At 43.1% G+C, this 19,427-nt stretch overlaps 1 protein-coding gene across 21 annotated transcripts in view; it reads right to left on the bottom strand.

Annotated features, from left to right (window-relative positions):
• Positions 1-19,427, bottom strand: part of MAGI1 (membrane associated guanylate kinase, WW and PDZ domain containing 1) — a 343,164-nt gene that overhangs the window by 22,078 nt on the left and 301,659 nt on the right. For 12 of the 21 annotated variants that reach the window (XM_065687804.1, XM_065687805.1, XM_065687784.1 and 9 more), the window contains 3 exons: positions 15,874-15,905; positions 8,200-8,416; positions 2,342-2,419 (listed from right to left, as the gene is read on the bottom strand). In XM_065687804.1, the coding sequence (XP_065543876.1) occupies positions 2,342-2,419; positions 8,200-8,416; positions 15,874-15,905 (327 nt within the window). Of the gene's footprint in view, positions 1-2,341; positions 2,420-8,184; positions 8,417-15,873; positions 15,906-19,427 lie in introns of all 21 variants that reach the window. The other 9 variants (XM_065687795.1, XM_065687796.1, XM_065687802.1 and 6 more) reach the window with 4 other exon arrangements.

Here is a 19,427-nt window from a genome sequence, read left to right as displayed (position 1 = left end):
ACAGCAGAGAATTACTCTGCCAGAAACAATACAGCTGCCTCTTCTTTCATGGGAGACAAAAAAGCCACTTGTTGTGACTTCTACTGTTTAATTAACTTTCACAAGCATAGTTTGCTATCTGTTTACTGACACTGCTTTATGTAACTATGGGACAGATCTCCAGCTGGTGTGAAACAGAAGGGCTCCACTGAAAACAATGCAGCTCTCCTTGACTCTCCCTCACTCGTGTACAGGCTTTGTAAAACCTCTTAACAGATAAAACCAGCTGGAAACTTAAAAAAGCCCAACCTTACTCATTAGTATGGAACATCAGCAAGGTTTTTACAATGAATATTACGTACAGTGAAGTACTAACCTTGAAGTGCAGTTGAACAGTAATGTTTTATATTACCTTACTCATGCTGGCTTTCATCCCTTCTTTAAAAATACAAGATTAATTGCTGACATTAAATCATATCAGAAGACAATGCCAGGTTCATTTAACATTTATTGGTTAGGATCTGTAACATTGACTAACTTTGTAAAGATCCCCTCCCAACACTTATAATTAATGATAAAAAAAGCTGCTCCTTTACAAGTCAGTCGTCTACATTTTTAGCAAAGAAACCAAAGTAGGAATGTAATGTAAATAAGTGCAAACACAGATACGGGATGCAACATGTTTAATGAAACATCATCTAGGTTTCTGTATACAGGAGACAATAAACTCGTTGTTTTCCACTGACATCAGTGAGCATACTGAGTCAGGGTCCAAACTGCATTTTACACTGCCGGTGCCTGTTGTGCAAAGGTTTGAATCTAGTCATCTGCGGTTTTTGAGTGTTGAGATTTTGGTTAGCACTGACGCTCTCTCTTCAGTGACTCAACAGGTTTAAACCATAATACAAATTTAAGACCTGGGAATACTAAAAATTTAAAGAACAGATGAATGCTAAGGCACAGATGTTTGCTTTACATTTTCATTCAAACTGGCTTTATCTATATTTTCACACTGCATTCATAAACTAAGCTAGATCCATGCACATCACCTTACTGAACTAGAGGCTAATTTTTGTTCAGCTGCAAGTACAGAACAATCAGGCGATGAACATGCTGGAAGCCTGCGTGCTTCATCTGTTCAGGCGAGCTGGCTGAAAGCAGATCAACACCATACAGACATGCGGCACAACAGCAAAACTTAGACAACGAATTAATTGGTGTTTGTCACTGCCTTCAGCAAGGGGGAGTGTGAAGAGCAGACACATTCAAAGTGTTTCTCCAGCACTTCGAAGGATTTTTTTGGCAAAGGCTGGCCCCAACCAATTAATAGTGTGTGTTGGATCTGTCAGAGGTAAAATGGCTTCTGCAGAGAGCTTCAGCGTGGGCCCATTTCCTTGGCATCTCTCAAAACCTTTCCATTTGTCAACTCTCCAGTTTCACGGAATGATGCCTTATGTTCCTGGTTTGGGTACCAGCTAGCCAATTAACAGCTGCTGGAGGGAATGGCAAGCCGAGGTGTAACGGCGGTGTCAAACCAAAGCAACAAAAACAACACAAGTCTATCCCAAAGAAGTGAGTTCATTAATGTAACACTGCTTCCACCAGAAGGATCACAGAGAGGTGAAACACAGATACAACAAACATACAGACAACACACATTTACACAGGGCGAGTACAAACCGAACAAACTCCTTTTACCACCTTTTGCACCAGCTCTGCAGTACAGTGATTCATCGACACAGCTCAGAAAACCCCATCCACCTCCATGCTACTTAGGGCTGAGGTGGGACCCCGAGGCTCTCAACACTGGAGAATTAATTTAGGTTCTCCATTATTTGGTAACGCTTCAGAGGAGCCACATTTGTTACTTAAAGGGAAAACTTCATGGTGCTGCTGAAACTTTATTGAAAGCAAATGAAAATACGGCCTCCAGGAGTCATTCATTGCATCTTTACACCTTGAACTGATCTCAAGTATGTCTGACTCTCATGTGCATAGCCCAGGTGAGTAAAACCTGCCAGTCTGCTCATCCTGCATGAAACCAGACCATTTGGAGAGTGTTGCAAAAGTGGTAAGAAGAGTTCTTCTGTGGCCATGAGGAGGAATGGAAGGAGAGGTGAGTGCCACAGTCCACTGGGAAAACTCATGGACAAAACAGGAACACGATAAGCCCCCCACTGCCGCCTATGAAATCCGCTGCTAGCCAGGACACAGTAAAGCAAGTACTTTGCACCTTCATGGCTAACCTTGGCGTGCGGCCCTGCCAGACTCCCTTGGTGATGAAGAGCCCCCCGCCACAGAGCAGCAATGACACCAGAACAAGACATCACAAGACACAGATACATTCTCGGCACAGTCTTACATTCTCCAAAACTTGTGGAATTGATTTCTCTCTCTCTCTCACCCTTGCTCAGTCCAGTTGCAGGCGAAGGTGACATAGCTGTAATATTAATTTTACAGTGTTGCAAAGCTTAATGTATCTGCTTTCTTGTTAGTTCATTCAATTCATTTTGATTGTACGGCTCATGTTAAGCTTTCATGCATAAACTGCTAAGGTATAGCTCCTAAGGATTACGACATACTAACATCTATTTGCACATGGCTCTGTGCATGAGGCTATGTAATACACACACACATATGTATTTATACATTTATGCACATGCATGCAGGTATATTGGAAAACCTTTTTTCTTCTCAGAGCACCTTAAAATATTTTTCTACAGAAGATTTTCACCATCATGACACAATTTTCCAATTGAAATCTTTTTCTAATGTTAAATTCTAAATACATGTGATGAACAATGAACACAGTGCTTAATTAGAGGTCATTTTAATCAAACTTTCATATAAAACCTTAACAATTATCTTACATGTTATATGAAAAAAAATATCTGCCCAGTGCAACATCAATTTCAACACAAGATGGATTAAAAAATAACCAGTATAAGTTTGCTTCAGTCCCTAGCTCACTTGAGGCAGCAGCACTTTCAGTGACTCACAGCTTGGCAAAGTATAAGAGTTTTAAGGCCCAGACTCAGCAAAGTATGTAAGGACAAATCTGAAATTAGGAGTGAGAAGTCCCACTGAAGCTGATGGCGAGTTTCAGTGGCGAAAAGCCCTGTGACTTAGCCACAAATGCAATGAGGTTCTGTATTAGCAGGAAAGCCATTTTCTAAACTACCCCACTACAGGAGAATTCAATTTTTTCTGTCTTTTCCTTTTGTCCTTTTCCTAACCTACCCTTCTGGTGGCATGGAAGACTTTCAAAAGATGTCTTCAGCATGTTCTCAACAAGACAGCCAAGTGCTGCTGCTGAGGTTTGGGGAAGGCACAATGCCTCAGCTGAGCCATAGACCAGTCTGCCCACTACCAGCTCCGCATCAGCTCCGCAGCCTCTGCTGCTCATGGAACATGCTGCAAGTCCTGTGGCCCTTTTTAATAAGACATCCTCCAAGGGCATGGACACATCTGTGTGCCCAAGTGCATGACTGTAACTGTTTGTCTCCTATTAATACAACAAAAGGACATAACCCTACCAAGGGGCTTTTACAATCATCTTTTAAGTCAGCCTGATCAGAAGGCGGATGCAATTTCCTGAGAGTATTTTTCTCTTCTATTTTAGGGAGAAAGTATCTAATGTTTGATATCATTGTGCAAATATTTTTAATTCTATGGAGTTGCTGGTGAGTGAGTGCTACACGCTGGGGTCAAGACTTTTTTGTATTATTTTAATTAGATCTGGGGAGAGAAAATCCTAGCAAATAAATTATGTGCCTGAAAATAAAATTCAAATATTAATGATAACTTAGAATATTTTAAAAGCTTTAAAAATTATCTATCATGTTCTGCTTTACTTTTAATTAAATACTTAAGCCCTTCAAAGGGATTCATTAACACATCTGCAATTCAGATTAATTCATTTTGTTACTGCTGTTTTGACAGATGGCCATATGTAGGATACGGTATTTTGCAAAGCAATCAGGCCACATGCGAAAAATTTGACAACAGATTGTGTTAATCTTTAAGGAAGTTTAATAATACATTGAAAAATAAAAAACATATTATAGAAATACATTTTCAATAACACAGTGTGAGATTTCACAACTGTGGTTCTCAGCTAAACTATTCAATAGCTGTTTCTCTCACTGAATGCTCTTTATGTATGTCATTCCTGGCTCTCGGAACAGCTTCCGTTTTTAAACCTTTGTCCTTCTCTCTGATTCATGTACGCAACTACCACCAGCAGCAATGCCTTACTCATAAAGAGGAGCTAAGGCAGCTAAAACTCAGCACCAGCAAGGAGCGCATTTGTTATCGCCACCAAATGATCTGTTTTCAGATTTACTTAACCCAAAGCTGTATTCTCAAAAGTCTTAATCCAGCAAAGAACTGCGACTCTGGGCCAGATTGCAGCAGAGCATTTGAGCTCAGCCTTAGCCTTAAAGCACCCAAGTCCTTTTGGGTTTACAGCTTGAAAATCAGCTTCCTTGGACAGGAGCCCAAGCACTCAGCACCTTGCAGGCCAGATCCCCTCATCCAGGAGAGCTGCACGTGAAGGAATTTTAGCCTGTGTTTGTTGAATAAAGCTGCAGTTCTCATCTGCTGCCACTCAGCCAGAGTCCAGACACAGCTACGGAGCCATTGCTTAGTTCTGCATTATTAATTCTAGCTTAATTTTTCTTCTAGTTTTTTACTCTTCCCCTGAACGGGCAATGTCTGTGGTTCTCCTCTGCGGAATGGGAATACTTCCTGACATTAAGATGCTCCTGGTAAATAAAAAATACACACTTTTAGAAAATTATGGGTTATTTGGTGCTTTTGAACCAAATTCTGCTCTACCAATGGCTTCAGTGAGACAAGTCACTTAAGTCAAATATAGTCTATTTTTATGAAGTACTGATCCAAAGAATATTCAAAGAAAAAAATTAACCAATTCTAAAAAATGAAAATGTTGCCTGTGCTTTCCATGTCTATATTATTATTATTATTACTACTGTTAATGAACGATATTAATTAAAGGCAATAGGTGTTCATTATAGATTCAGTACTTCTTAAGAAACATCCTGCAGAAGATGTATTCATATATTGAAAAAACCCTCTTTATAATATTATTTTTAGATGAATATAAAAAAAGCTGTCTGGGCTGGGGCTAATGAATTCATCTCCTTGTGTCAACTGCACTTGAAAAATTGCAGCCTGTTCTCTTTATACTCAACAATTTCACCAAAAAATGGAACAAAATAAAACACTTAAGATGATCTAATGCGCTAAAATTCTGTCTTTTTCTCTTTTTAATTCCATCATATATTTCAACACAAAGGGTTCTTGCTGGTTTTCATTTCATTTGGGGATTCAAAACCCTGCCTCTCTTAAGAATGTTTTATAATCCTTTTCAGGTTTAAAATTGAAGGTCACGAATCAATGGAGAGCAAGCCCTGGACTGGGCAGCAGAGAGAGCTGGAAGACCTGAGCTGGGGCTCCTCAGGCAGTGGGCGCTTCTAGGACCCATCAAAAGCCTCATCTACTGGATGCACCAGCCATTTTCAACACTGGCACTAGGGTGGCATCCTCCTGCTGTACATTAAATACTCCTTTAATTCTGCTCACACAGAACTAAAAGCTATGGATGTCATGGGAGAGGAGATGCTAACTTTAGTCCCAAAGCCAAAAGGAATGGGTGCTCAAGTAAAGAAGAAAGCAGTGATATGACTGTATCACCACCAGCCAAAGGCGGGACTGGAGTTGAACTGAACTGCAGCTGGGTGAGACATGAAGAACAGCACATGTGGAGCAGACAGTGAAATTGGAAGTCCAGAAAATGTTTTTTTTTCATCCCACTCCCTCTGATACTCCATGTCAGCAGAGCTCCCTACAAGTGGTCTGAGAGCCACAGAGCCTGTGCTTGGGCAAGTCTCAATGGGATGATTTATGTTTCAGAGCAGCCACCAATTGCCCAATTTTCATGCAGACCAAACACAGGGAAAGAAACATGGTGGCTCCCCCCAAGCTCCCAGGGCAGAAAAGGTGCCCGGTCTCAGCTGTGATACAGTCTCCATTTATGAGACTGGTGAGAAGGATGAAAGGTGACAAAGGAGAAACTGACCACTGACCTCTAAATAAAACCACCAGTCACACTTCGTGATCAGACTGTGACAGGAAACAGTAAATCCAATTGCCTTTTTCACTTAGACGAGGTCTTTCCTTGCTTTCCTCACCTTTCATTAGGCACGGCAAAGCCATGTCACTAAGTAAGAGTGCAGGTTAATCCTCAGAGAATGTGTTTCACTCCAGCTTAGGATCAGAAATTCTCAGGCTTTTGGACACTTCTAGTGGCACACACTTAACAAGGAGACACGGCCATACCATGCTTCTGCCATACTCCAAAACCTGGTCTGAGAAACCAAGAAATCTCAGAAAACACCTTCCTGGCAAGGAAACGGCAATGTGATGAAAAGGGGACAGAAAAGCACTGATGCTCCAACAGGTGTCATCTGGCAGAACAGGCAGGAGATAAGAACTGAAGCAATAGTGGGGATCAACTCTGGAGATGCTGGATCATAGAAAGGGAAGCTGAAGGGGCGTAGCAGATCCCGGTGTAACAAAAGGCCCAAGCAGAGAGGATTGTGGCACAGGGAGAGATGGGGTGTGGGAAACCAGCAGGTCAAGAGACACTTAAAAGGCCTCTGGAAGGGCTTTGGTCACAGACAAGGATAAAGCCTCTACAAAATACCTGCAGCGATTGAGGAAAGATGAAGGACGTAGCACATGGTATTGGAGGTGGACACAGAAGGGCAACCACCTGCGTGTGCACTTCACAATTTCTCCTGCTCAGTCTCAGGTTTATTGGGAAAGACAGGCAGGAGTTAAGGCTACTAAGCTGATACTAATGACTAATTAGTATGAGTTAAACAGCCAATTATAAATTAGCTAAGGAGCTGCAGGGGGTCAGAGGCAATGCCTATGGGAACCACTTGAGCTGTGAAGCAGTAATGCTGGTACCATGAGACAGCTTCAGCCTCGTCCACCTGGGCATAAGGACAAGGAGCTCTGACCACAGCTCTGCAGGGTTGAAGGGTCACCATCCCATAGCTTTTGCCCCTTTTTTCCTATTTCAATGAGATGCAGGTGAAACTTCCATCACTGCACTTCACTGCAGATCAGCGCAACTTGGCCCAAGAGCCACAGGGTCAGTACACCTAATCCCTGCGAAGGGAAGGACAGCAGCACACAGAAGCCGAGACACCTACAAACTGCACTGCTGAGATATTCAATCCAAAGAGATGCATCTTCAGCCAAGAAACTGTGATTCATGATTTGATTTTTTTCCAGGACATAAGATAACAAAATGATTCATTTGGTCAGAAAAAAACCCCACAGCCCTACCATTTTTCATTCTGGGGTAATTTCATACTGGTTTTACCTATTTCCAGTTAGCACAATAAAGTCATTCTTACAGCACCAAGACTCTGAAGCTCCTTTTTCTGTAACTAAAGTAACTATTGCTTTTGAAAATGAACCTAATACTCTCTTTCATTAAGAGGCTTTTACAGATGTGATCATCTTCAGCAACGCAATTAAAGCAAAGCCAGTGTGTTTATTTTGTTTGCAGAGAAGAAACTGAAAACATATTTATAGTCTTGGAGCAGAGTCAAAGCCCTGCTGAACTATTAGCCAAGTGTGCTGCTTATTAATTGCCATAAAAGCCACTTACAATATGCATTTGATATCTGTTCTGTTAAAGTGTCTGCTCTGGTCAGAGTAAAATGGCTCAGCTGGATTTTCTCCTCCCCTGGGTGAGGCTGGAAAGCATCTGATGCGAATTTCAGCAAACTAAATACTTCCTCTCCCTACTGAAATTCCTAAGATATCAAACAACTACTCTTAACTTCAAAACGGAGTTCAGGATCTGGATAACAAACCTGGAAATTCTCCTTCAGCCTAATTTAAAAACAAAATAGAAAAGAATATGGGAAAAGATGGTCTTTAATTTTAAAGGGCTTTTTTGTATTCATCCTTCCTAGAGATGATTTGAATTCATTCCTCATCAGAGAGGAAACTGCCCCTCTATCAAGTTGCTATCATAGACAAGATACCAAATTAACAAACTGAAGCCTTCTCTTTCCAACATAAACCTAAAGGACTCAGTTCTTCGAAAACAAAACATAGAGAGAGCGGCTGCCAGAGCCGTAGCCTTAGCAACCACACCTGCTTCATACTCACGTCGGCTTTCATACATGCTCCTGGACTGGGCCCAGATTTTGAATGGATCTGGCTTTTTCTGTCCAGCACCGTCGGGTTGGTCCGCAGCCGGCGCCTCGGCAGCGGCGTAGTCCGGCAGCACCTGCGTGCTGTGCGCTGGGGAAGCGGTGTGCCCGCTGCGGTGGCTGGAGACACTGTGCTGAGAACTGTTTTGGCTGTCTTTCCTTTCAAGTGGCTGCTGTAAGGGAGAAAGCGAGTGGAAAGAGAGGGAACAGACAGTTATTGGTCCTTGAGTGGGTGTTTTCCGTCAATTTTTCTCCCTTCTTTGATCAGGGTTTCTTGCATGCACGTAAGTAATACCTAAATCGCAGTTTTGCTGCCACCAGCTAATGCTGGGTGAAGTTACATTTCCCTAATAACAGATTCTGATTCGTCAGACTGACAGAAAGAGATATGCAAAACAAAATCATTTGTCATAAAAAAATAATGCAGCTCCCTATCTCACACATAAAACAAATCTAAATCTCATTATAGGTTACTAGTTTCAGTGCACTTATTCTTTTCCTACATTAAGGCAGAAAACCTCAACAACCTTTGGGGCTTGGAACTAGATGATCTTAAGATCCTTTCCAACCCTAACCGTTCTACTCAAGTAACATTTGGGTCTAACTTGAGACTGCAAAAAAACTACCAGATTCCACTGTGCAAACTCCAAGAGTCCCTCCAAAACAGATTCAAGCCCAGCCATTACCATGCAAAATCACTTTCCCTCTGTGGTCCTTGCAACCTCCACATCACAACTGAGTGCACAACAGAGTACCACTTCCATGTCTCTGCTTCCCAGAGCACCCACAGGATTACAGCACACAGTCACAAACGTGAAAACATCTATTTGTAGTTTAATTTCCTTGTTTTAATTGAGCATATTAAAACAGGAAAAAAATACGCCCGCCCAAATTCAAGGCTTATTCAAAAGCAGTATGTCAAGAGCTCTGTCTGCTCAATCTCTAGCTAAGCAGGGTACACAATTCTTAACTCAAGTTCACAACAGTGTGCTCGAATGAAGTGCAAGCCACATTTGTGTTGCCAGGATTTGTACTACTCACTATGCAGCCAAATCCTTCCCCAATAAGAGCTCCCCAAACTGTACACTAAATGCTCTTTAATGCCCTTTGGAGATGACCTTGGGTCGGCACTAAGGTTGAGTCCAATCTCCCACCTGCTCTGGCACAGGGAACTGGAACACCCCCGGGCTGCTGTGATGAAAAGGATGCCTGGAAGAGTAGCATCCTAGAGGTTGCTTTTATAACATCCACAATTCCCTGGTTAAAAGTGGTTAGCCACTTGTACCAAGAAACCTCTCACAAAAATATGAAGCCTTCTGCTTGCAGGGGGTGCCCGAAACCATTGCAACAGGAGTCTCTGCTTCCAGGGACTTCTCCATAGAAACCCAAGCAGAGGTAGGGAGAAAAGTCAACAGCAAACACACAGCAGATCTGCACAGGAGGGCTGAAGCACACCCTCCTCTGTTCTGAACACAAAACCTCAGGTGGCCAGCGTGCCACCAAAGCAGGGCCAAATTAATGACAGAGGAGAAAGTCATCATAAAGAAGTGCCACTTTCTGAGTCTTAACAGTAATCTTTTCTGGTTTAAGTTGCACATATTCTTAGGTTTAAACAGAACAGCCCAAACAACCTTGACCTTGCAAACCCTTTGAGCTGCTGATCCACTAAACAGCATTTTTTTAGATGACACCTCTATCGACTAGAATGTGAAATTGCTTTTGTCCTTTCAAGCAATTCTGAACAAAGCATACCTGCTGTGATTACTCGGCTGCAGACTTTCAACTACAAATACCTGAACCAATTTCAAACATCTTTAACTTTTTAAGTGGTAAAAGAAGCTAATTCACAGGCGGCCCTTCAGTTTTTAAATGAAGCCATTTTAAAACATCTCTGCTGTGGATAATCACTCCTTTGTAACTTAAAAATAAAGGAAAATAAAAGAAAGAAAGACAAAAAAATCTTACAGCTCTCAGTCCAGCCATCTGGATTGTTCTGTTTGTTTGGCCAAACTACTAAAATAACTACAAGTATCCTGTGAAACTTCAGGCCAATCTCACTGGAAATAGCTGGTTTACAGAAGAGACTAAAATGTGAAGCTTTATTCAGCCCTTAGGGAAATGTTGAGAACTCTCTGAAAACTTTGATTCAAAAAGAAGCAAAGTTTGAACTTTAAAAAGTGCTCTCATTTGATGACATGAAAGATCTAAATTTTGGACAAACTATGAGCTCCGATTCGTATTTGGGTTGCAAATGGAAGTGTCAGCGTATCTCAAGCAAAACCACTTCTAATTAAACTAGAGTTGCCATTGCAAATACGTGGACCTTTTGCAAGAAATAGGGGAAAACTTCTTCAAAGGGACAGTTGTTTTTACAAATAATAATACCTTCAGAAAGCCTGAAACATCTCTATTTAGGAGTTGAAGAGGGGAACATACATAAAGGAAAATACAATCATGGAAATAATGAATATATGTACTTAAATTAATTCAAGAAAAGATTAATCAACTTTCACATCACCAAATGATTCCAAAAAAGTTTAGGCCAAACTTATTTTCATGTGATGTAGCAGCTTCAACACATCATCATCATCATCATCATCATCATGACTCGCTGGGTCTGACTGCCCTGCCCTCTGTGGCAGGGACTGCCTGAATGAAGAAGTTTGTGCCTTGATGGAAAGGTGGCACTGTCCCAAGACATGAACTGAGCAGATGCCAACGAAATGATGGTTTCTCCATCTCCTGCCCTGTTCCTAGCTTTGGAGCTGATGCTCCTGGATCTGCATCTGACTGCTCAGCTCACTTGGCTCACCCACAGGCAGGAATGCAGCTAAATCAGGGCAAGAAGAACAGGGGGCAGTCTGGTGACAGATAACTGCAAAGCCAGCAGTTCAGACCTCATCCGGAGATGCTGATCATATTTTTCAGTGCAAAGTAAAGCAAGATCAGTGGAAGCATTTTGACTTCTGACAGTAGCTACAAGAGCATGGGGCAGTGAACTACTCAAGCCAGCAAAACCACCTCTGACCCTCCAGATTCTATGGTCTTCTCCAGAGATGTTAGTAAGAATAAATAGCTTTCCAGAAAGACTCTTAACCAAAAGCAGCTAGAAATAAAGACCATGATGACGAATTTGAGTCCACTTAAGCAGATTGCATGCTTAGATAGAGGTGATGGGTTTAAAAACAGCCATCTTGATACTGTATTACAGCCATGACAAAATAAACATAGAATCACAGAATGGTTAAAGCTCATCTAGTTCCAACCACCTTCCCAGGTGGTACACCTTCCACCAGACCAGGGTGTTCAAGACCCATCCAACCTGGCCTTGAGGAATAAGGGGAAAGCTGGACCTTCTCATGCCCTACTCTAGCCCCAGGTCTGAGATGTATGCCCTGTGCCAGCTTCCTTACATTGTTGGTGAAACTTCACAGTGCTCACCCTGCAAAACCTAAGATGAAGAAAATGCAGTATTGGGAAGGTGTTTTTTTCCTGCTGCCCTTTCCCCACTGGCTGGGGTTAGTAGGAACATCAGTGTGTCTCTCCAACATCAGCCACAGGGGCAATTGCTGCAGCAGAGGGGGAGCAGCAGTCAGGGTTTGGGCACACCTCAGCCTCCCAGGATTTCTTCCCCTCCACTGTGCAATCCCATTTGCAGTCATAGGCACTGCATTTGTCCATCTGAAGGGCAGCTTCTCCCTCAGCAGAGCGGTTGAGTGAGCCTACACTGAGCACTACATTGTCCTCCGATTAGACGAAGGGAAGAAAACAGCAAAGGTGTGGTGAGCCGGAGAGCTTGAAGCTGTTATGTTTCAAAAGGAGACAGAAGGAAAACTGCTTAGAAAAGTCTCCAAGTGCCTGGAAAATGCTACAGATACCCCACATAGTGGAGATCAGTTGCTGTAGATGCTAAATGAAAGAGTAATTGGATGTTACATTGTACAGTGACTGCTAAAACAATCGAGGCCCATGACACAGCTGAGAGGTGGCTGCAGGCAGAGAAGGGACACTAAGCATTAGCAGCAGCTGTGTATGTCTGTGTCAGGCAGAGACAAACCGCCACGGAAGAAGCGATGGTGGCAGGGACCATGTCCTGCGGCACAGACAAGACACCAAAGCTTTTTGGCACGGGATTCTCCAGGCATAAAACTGCAAGGGGGAAGAGTTGCTGTGGTTTCCTCCCACTGCATTTCAAGGTAGGGGGAAAAATGGTCTTGAGATGAAGAGGGATGTGTTGTAGACTCATGCTGTGGAAGCAATTTCTCCTCCTGACAAAAATAAGACATCGGCAGAGCCCCAAGTGCTGCCTATTTACCCAAAATATGTGACAAGTCTCTTGTCAGAGACAGGCTGTGCACAAGAATTACATTTTTGGCCACAATTCAGCTACGCTGACAATGTATTTATTTACACCCAAAAGAAAAGATCAAATATTTGGAAGAGCTTAGCACTTTCTTCCCCCTGCAGTGATCCCATTTTCTGATGATCTAGCTGCAGATTTTGTACTCTAAAAGTATTTTGGAGAAACTGGTCCTGGCAGGGACAACAAAAGGAGCTGGAAATGGGAATCTTTGCCCCCTTGTGGAATGTTTTGATGCAAGCAACTAGATAAAAAAAGTTTGTTTTCATCCATGTTTTATCAGGATAATTGCAGGGGAAATTGCTGTACCAGAGCATTTGCACACTGAAAATGTATATCCCCAGATGGGCAGTGCAAAAACATCATCCATTTTCATCTGAAACAGAATCAATAAGAAATAGAAAACAAACAAGCAGCACAGAGAGCTGCTGTGAGCATGTTCTTGGTGGGGAAGAAGAAGAAACTTTTAAGTGCCCAGTCCCAAGTATGGCTGTAAACTTTATTTACTAATTTGGCTCTTTCACCAAGGTTGAAGAACTCTCCTTAAAAACTAAGAAAAAGAGCAAAACTCATTAGAAGATGAAAAATACAGCCCAGGAAAACAGCTCAAGGCAGAAAATGTATTTCCAGACTGTGTCACAGCCCCAGCACTAACAAACCCCTCCAAGGGGCTAAACCACCTCCTCTCCGCTGGGAGGAATCCAACAGCCTAAGGTTGTCCTTTTGGGAATACAGGATTGAGACTGATAGCTAAAAATAGGGCTTGTCTGAGAAAGAGACAGCTGCTGGCAGTAAATTGGGAATGTGTCCGCTCTCTGGGAAAGGAGATGAGGTAACAAGAGAGCTTATCACTGTGCTGAGTAAAGCAGAAGAGGATGGAGACCTGAGCTTGCATCTTTCCTGATGCAGCAGAAGAAACAAAGAATGAGCACAAGCTAAGACTGGGCCAACAGCTCCTGGCCTGGACGTACACTGTCCTCTAACTGCAGCAAATTGACTAATCAAGGAATACTGGAAAACAGAACCCCTGCACTGGGTAAAGGGAGTGGGGGAAGTGGGCAGCACGTTCATCCTAAGTCCCACAACAGACTGTCCCCATGCAGCCCTGGGGACAGCTCAGCCATTTTCATGGAGTCTTCATGGCCAAGAGAGTCAGGCTCCCCTTGCCCAGAGCCAAGCAGCAGCCCTTCAGCTACACTGAGGAAGGTAGGTTTTGGCAATACCACTGCTTTCATGCTTTGACCATCGCCTTGCCCACACAAGCGCTAGTGTTAAATCCATCCTAGACAGCCCCAAGGACAGCTTCCTCCTCTGCAAATGAGTGCCCCAAGGTGCTTTGCTCCAGGTTTCCACGTTCAACCTGTGCCTATCACTGATGCCTGGAAATGAAGATGTGGCTGTAAGGACTCTGACACACTCCGCCCTTCTGAAGAGCAGTTGGTCACTAAAGCTGCCGCACAATGCGGCAGTGTAAAACATCACTGCTAATTGCCAATGCAAATGATCCGGTGTGCAAGCACGGGGAGTAAGAAGCTCTGCTTTTGTGCGAATCCTGCACTTTAGAGGCAACAGCACTGCCTAAGGAGGTAGTAAAAATTACTGGTGGGACCGTAGAGCAAGGTGAGAGGGGTTGAGGAGAGGCATGCAAGGGAATAGGGCTGCTTTCCCAAGGCCGACTAGCTCCTCAAAGTAAATTGTAGGGGAGAAATCTGCTGTTGCAAGGCTACACCTGTTTGCAAGCAGTCCCTTTGTTCACCAAGACAGGATTATCCCGACATGGATTTAGATGCTGCTCAGACTTTCATGGTGCATTGCTGACAACCAGAGAGGTGTGACATGCAGGATCCCGCTTCACCTGATGCCGAGTGTGAGTGTGGCAAAGCAGGAGCCTCCACGCTTTGAAACAAACCGAGAGTCATTGATCGGGGCTGGTTTAACGACAGAAGTCAGAGTGTGGATCGGGTGCAACTACTCCTGCTCCAACCAGAGAAAAAGTGAAGGCAGAGAAAAGAAAGGTGCCAGACACGTGTGTGTTTTACACACTCGCTTCTGTTCTACCAAAGGCTGAAATAATCCCCACGTATGACAGAAGCGAATGCGCAGGGTCTGACATGTCTGTGATTTGCGAAGGGAGCACACCCCGCGCTCTGCCTCTCAACATTAATGCAAGCTGACAATGGTAGAGGCCTGGGCTCACATGAATTTAATCAGCGCTGCCCTAAGCCATCAGAATCACATTAATTATTTCAGGGCTTTCTTATGGATGAGCAGAGAACTCGTATTAAAAGCAGGAGCCGTCTGCTCAGCCCCTGCATAAACCTCTCGCCCAGGTTCGCAGCGAGGTGGGTTGTGCCCAGCTGCAGTTTTTGGCACCCGAAAGTGACTGTCAGTGAAGTTTCACACTTGCAATACAGCAAGGATCTCACTCTGCTTCCCCAAAGCTTCTCAGAGAGAATTCTCTTTCCCCCCCTCCCTCTCAACAGATAACTGGAAACTTTCAGGCTTTAAGTAATGCATTTCCTTTAAAAATAAACCATTTCCTTTCTTTGCATACAAATAGCGCATTAATTTCTTCCACAATATCATGCACAGAGCTTTAATGATACCTTAGATCACAGCTTCCATGCTATTAGCTAACGTATCATCCAGGTAACAGCTCTACATGGAAATAGGATCAGAGGGATGAGAATACACTGTTCTGTTGGTTTGGGGCTTTTTTTAAATAAGGAATCTCACATCTGCAGCACAATCCTGCTCACTGTGAAAATGCCTCCAGAGCAAGCATCCGGACACCTAACTGTATTCCCTGGGAACCATAACCATGCTCTGTCCATGCTCTGTCTCTCTTGGCAAGGGACATGCTTTCCCATTCTGTTAATAATTCAATCAAGGGTACTTGAGAAAACTCAGGGAGTTAATGGAAAAGGTTGGTGCCTATAAGCACCCGACAGAAATTGCTATCAGGCAAGAAGGTGGAGCCTCCCCATCTTTCCAAAAGGAAACAATAGCTTTTTTTTTTCTTCTGGGGGTAAGTTAAATGACGGACAAGCTCATCTGTCAAGAAAGAGGATCTGTAAACCTGAGGCTTTATGTACAAATCCCCCTTCCGTGCTGCCTTCCTCTTTCCTCTCCCCATGCAGCAGGAGCCGTGCAAGGTAATCACGGTTGCAACTTAAAACAATCAAAACCCGGAAAGAAAACAAGCCCAACTCATGCTTTTCTCCTTCAAAGCAGACAAACAGACAACAATAGTAGCTGAAAAGTGCTTACCGACTTTGGGCTCTTCTTTGGGACCGGCAGTCCTGAAAAATGGCAACAAGGGAAAAATAAACATTAGCATGGAAACGTTACCTTCCCTGAAAGAAAAATCCCTAGGTGTATCATCCGAACGTAGCCATCTGCAGAGTTATGTCAGCTTTCGCTCTCGCATCGGAGTTACCAGTCTGTTCATATCGAATCAAAGCACAGGCAGAGCGAGCGAGAGAGACAGGAGCAGGGGGGGAGAGAGCTCTATCTGCATTAGCTATGCTGACTTGTGCTGCAGCAGCCGGAAGGCTAGGAGAGAAACCCACAGCCCTCAGCAGCCGCTGAAACCCAGCGCTTGGGCAGAATCTCAAATGCTCCCCTGGATTACGGGAGACTTTAGCTTACAATTAAGCCCAGGCTATTTCCTTTTGACGCGAGGGCTTGGCGACTGTATCGGACCAATCGCCGTGGTGCAGAGGAAGCAGGTTGATATTTAAAAAGTATTTCTCTAGAAAATGGATTTTTTGAAAGGGAAGTGTGCCTTGGCTTGAGCCAGGAGGTGCAGGCTGGCCAAAGGGAAACAAATGCATGAGGAGGAATAAGCTCTTACCCCTAAAAACATGACAGTTACTGACAAAACATGCTGTTTTCCTTCCTGTCCATCCTAAGTGTAAATCTTTGAAGCCAGAGATTTTATCTATTAGTTACAATTTCAGAGAGCTGAGAGGCTTGAAAGCAGCACTGCAAATGCCTTGACCCTTAGGGGGGGATGCTAGGGAGGGTGGAGAAGGGGGGCTTGCACAGGTTGCAGCTGATACAAAGGAAGAAACAACTGGGAGGGCACCAGGGTTTTTTTTCAAGGACAATTTTGCCTTTTGGAGCAGGCTCTTAACTCGCTCTGTGATGAGCAAAAGAACTCAAGTGGGATTTCTATTGACTACTTCTGCATACAGCCCAATTCCCAGCAGCAGAGGACACGCATGTCCAGGGGATTTACTTACAACACACGGAAAGCTCTTTCCTGGGAATCTTGCAAATGCCCTTTTTCTCCACAGTTGGAGGCAAGGGAATTCCCCATATTAACTCTGTGTGACACTCCAGAAAACAAACATAAACCAAATCACAGATTACACTCCACATTAAGTGCTCTAATTCAGACATTTGAAATCTGCTTTTGTCTTTAGGATGTGATTTATGTGGCATTTATGCCGCATTATGTTTTCTACCTTATGCATTTTGGTGTGTAAAACCCAACTTTTGCACAGAGACTAAAATAAGTGATGCAAGTGAATTGCAAATCCGCCTAGGAAGCAGCTCATTTTAAGGTAATATGGGAATAGCTCTGAATAGAGAAGATCCACAATTAAAAATGGTAAACAGAGCTCACTTTGCTGCCTGCTCACAGACTGGGATGCGAACTGTGACGAGTATTTTAAATGAAGTATTTTCAGCTTTTAAGGAATATCTGTGCTCTGCATTCCCAGCCGGCAGCCGATACCCCTCCAGGCACTGACTGATTGAGGGACAATGAAACATCAAAACTGTTTGAACTACACAATCAAGACCGCAGCTTCATTTCTGCTGACGGTGACTGTGTTTGTATAATACACTTAAAGAGGAAAGCACTAAAAACACTCATGGCAAGTCCCATTTTTAACAGGCATCATTTATCACAGAGATAAACACACAGATAGTGAGTCTCCCCCCCTTTATCTCCTCCCATTCCACATGCATGCACACACGTTTACTCTCCCTTTCCAAGAGATGCTCTTTCCTATTAAATCAATAGGTAGAACAGATCCCCATACACACACGCACCCTTAACAGCCCACCATGAGCCAGAAAGCGTTTTACAGCAATCTGAATGTTCTCTGCAAATCATAAAGAAGAGCTGCAGCTGGGCTGTTGGTTCAAATTGTACCAGAATTCAGTTTTCTGCATCACAAGCTTTAAATGTTAAAATTGACTAAGTACGAAACACTGAATAAACCTTTCCTGCAAAGCTTGTCATTAATTTTGTCTGTTCCAATGCAAAAGAGATGGAAAACGGTTGAAAAATAATGGAAAACACATCAAGGCCATTGTTTGGTGGGTCCTTCAGAGGCCAATGAATATTACAGTGTCACTGCTCTGCGCCAGACCTTGCTGCAGAACAAGCAGTAATTGACTTTTTACCAAAATAAGTGACTGCAGAACACGTTAACAAATGTTGGTAACTTGTCATGGGACAGGCTTATGGTCAGAGGAAGCACCTGCTTGTATTCCTATTGAAATGTTAGTTATTCAGCTAATTAGGGTCTCGTTTTAAAACTCCAGTTCCTTGACGCAGCAGGCCAAGAGACCAAATGATAGGTATAATGCATAGTTTTCATGCTCGGGTGATGGAATGGATGTAGTATTTAACAGTCACGAACATGAAGTGCTTGAATAACTCCCAAATCCTCGGAGCACCACTAGGAAGAAAATACTGAGCTTTTCCAAAAAGCTTCTGGCAAAACCAATTGCCCAAACGTATGAATTTGTGATGGTGATGACTATGAATTACAACATTCAGGTTTTGATCACACTAACATGTCCTGCCTAGACCATCGCTTGTGCCATGTCGTGTTTGGTACCCTCATCCTCCGGGCTGCCCTCTTTTCTCCTGAAGCCTCACTGCAAGTTTTTTAGTGGCCAAACATGGACTTAACACCCAGTTTGCATCTCTTTAGCATTGTCTAATTGTTTAGTGGTCACACTAGTGGCATTCACATCCCTGGCTAAGAGAAGCCAAAAGGCTTCTCTGCTGCTCTCCCCTCAAATCCAATAATGGCAGAGTAACAGTTTATATTGACACCATTTGCAATATAATTCCTCTGTGATTTAATGCTTATGGGTATCTCTCACTAGTATTTGAAATGCCTCTTCTAATTTTAGGGGGTTTGGGAGGTGCACAAGTCAAGCAACCAAATGGGGCTGTTGTCACCACAGAGTTAACAGAGCTTTAAAACAAATGAGTGCATCTGGTAAACAATGTCAATATGACTTAAAACCCCCTTGAATGGACTCATTGTAGCTACTTACTAAATGTGCCTGGAATTAAATTAATTAGAAAACACAAATTACTCCCTCTAAATAACAATGTAATAAAACAACTGCTTAATGAAAAATATCAGTGATCAGTGAGCAATCCACAAGCACAAAAAAAGGGATTGTAATCAAACTAAATTCACAGACTCGTCAGCAAGGCAAGAAAGGCTTCATACAAGGTTAGTCAAAAATGAGTCAGACGCAGGGATCTAAATTAAACTAATTATCACAGAGATTATTACATTTATCTTAACAAAAACCCTCTCTCTCTTCTCTCCAGTACTCCCTAAAGCTCTATGTACAGCTGGCTGCATCCATCTGCTCAACTACGTTTTGTAACATGGGGGAAAAAATGCAAATCATTAAGTAAGTTTTGTACCATGACTTCAGCACTCTTAACGCCATTACCCATCAGCAGCAGTATTTCTGTTGTGTGACACTCTATTATGTTGTAAGCGATGTGGTCCACGAAGCAAGGCCACAAGCCAGCTTATTTCACATTATTTGGC

Source organism: Lathamus discolor, chromosome 7, assembly GCF_037157495.1.
Source record: "Lathamus discolor isolate bLatDis1 chromosome 7, bLatDis1.hap1, whole genome shotgun sequence".
In the NCBI taxonomy this organism is placed as follows: Eukaryota; Metazoa; Chordata; class Aves; order Psittaciformes; family Psittacidae; genus Lathamus; species Lathamus discolor.
Note: the sequence above shows the minus strand (reverse complement) of the source record. Positions and strands in the feature narration are given on the sequence as shown.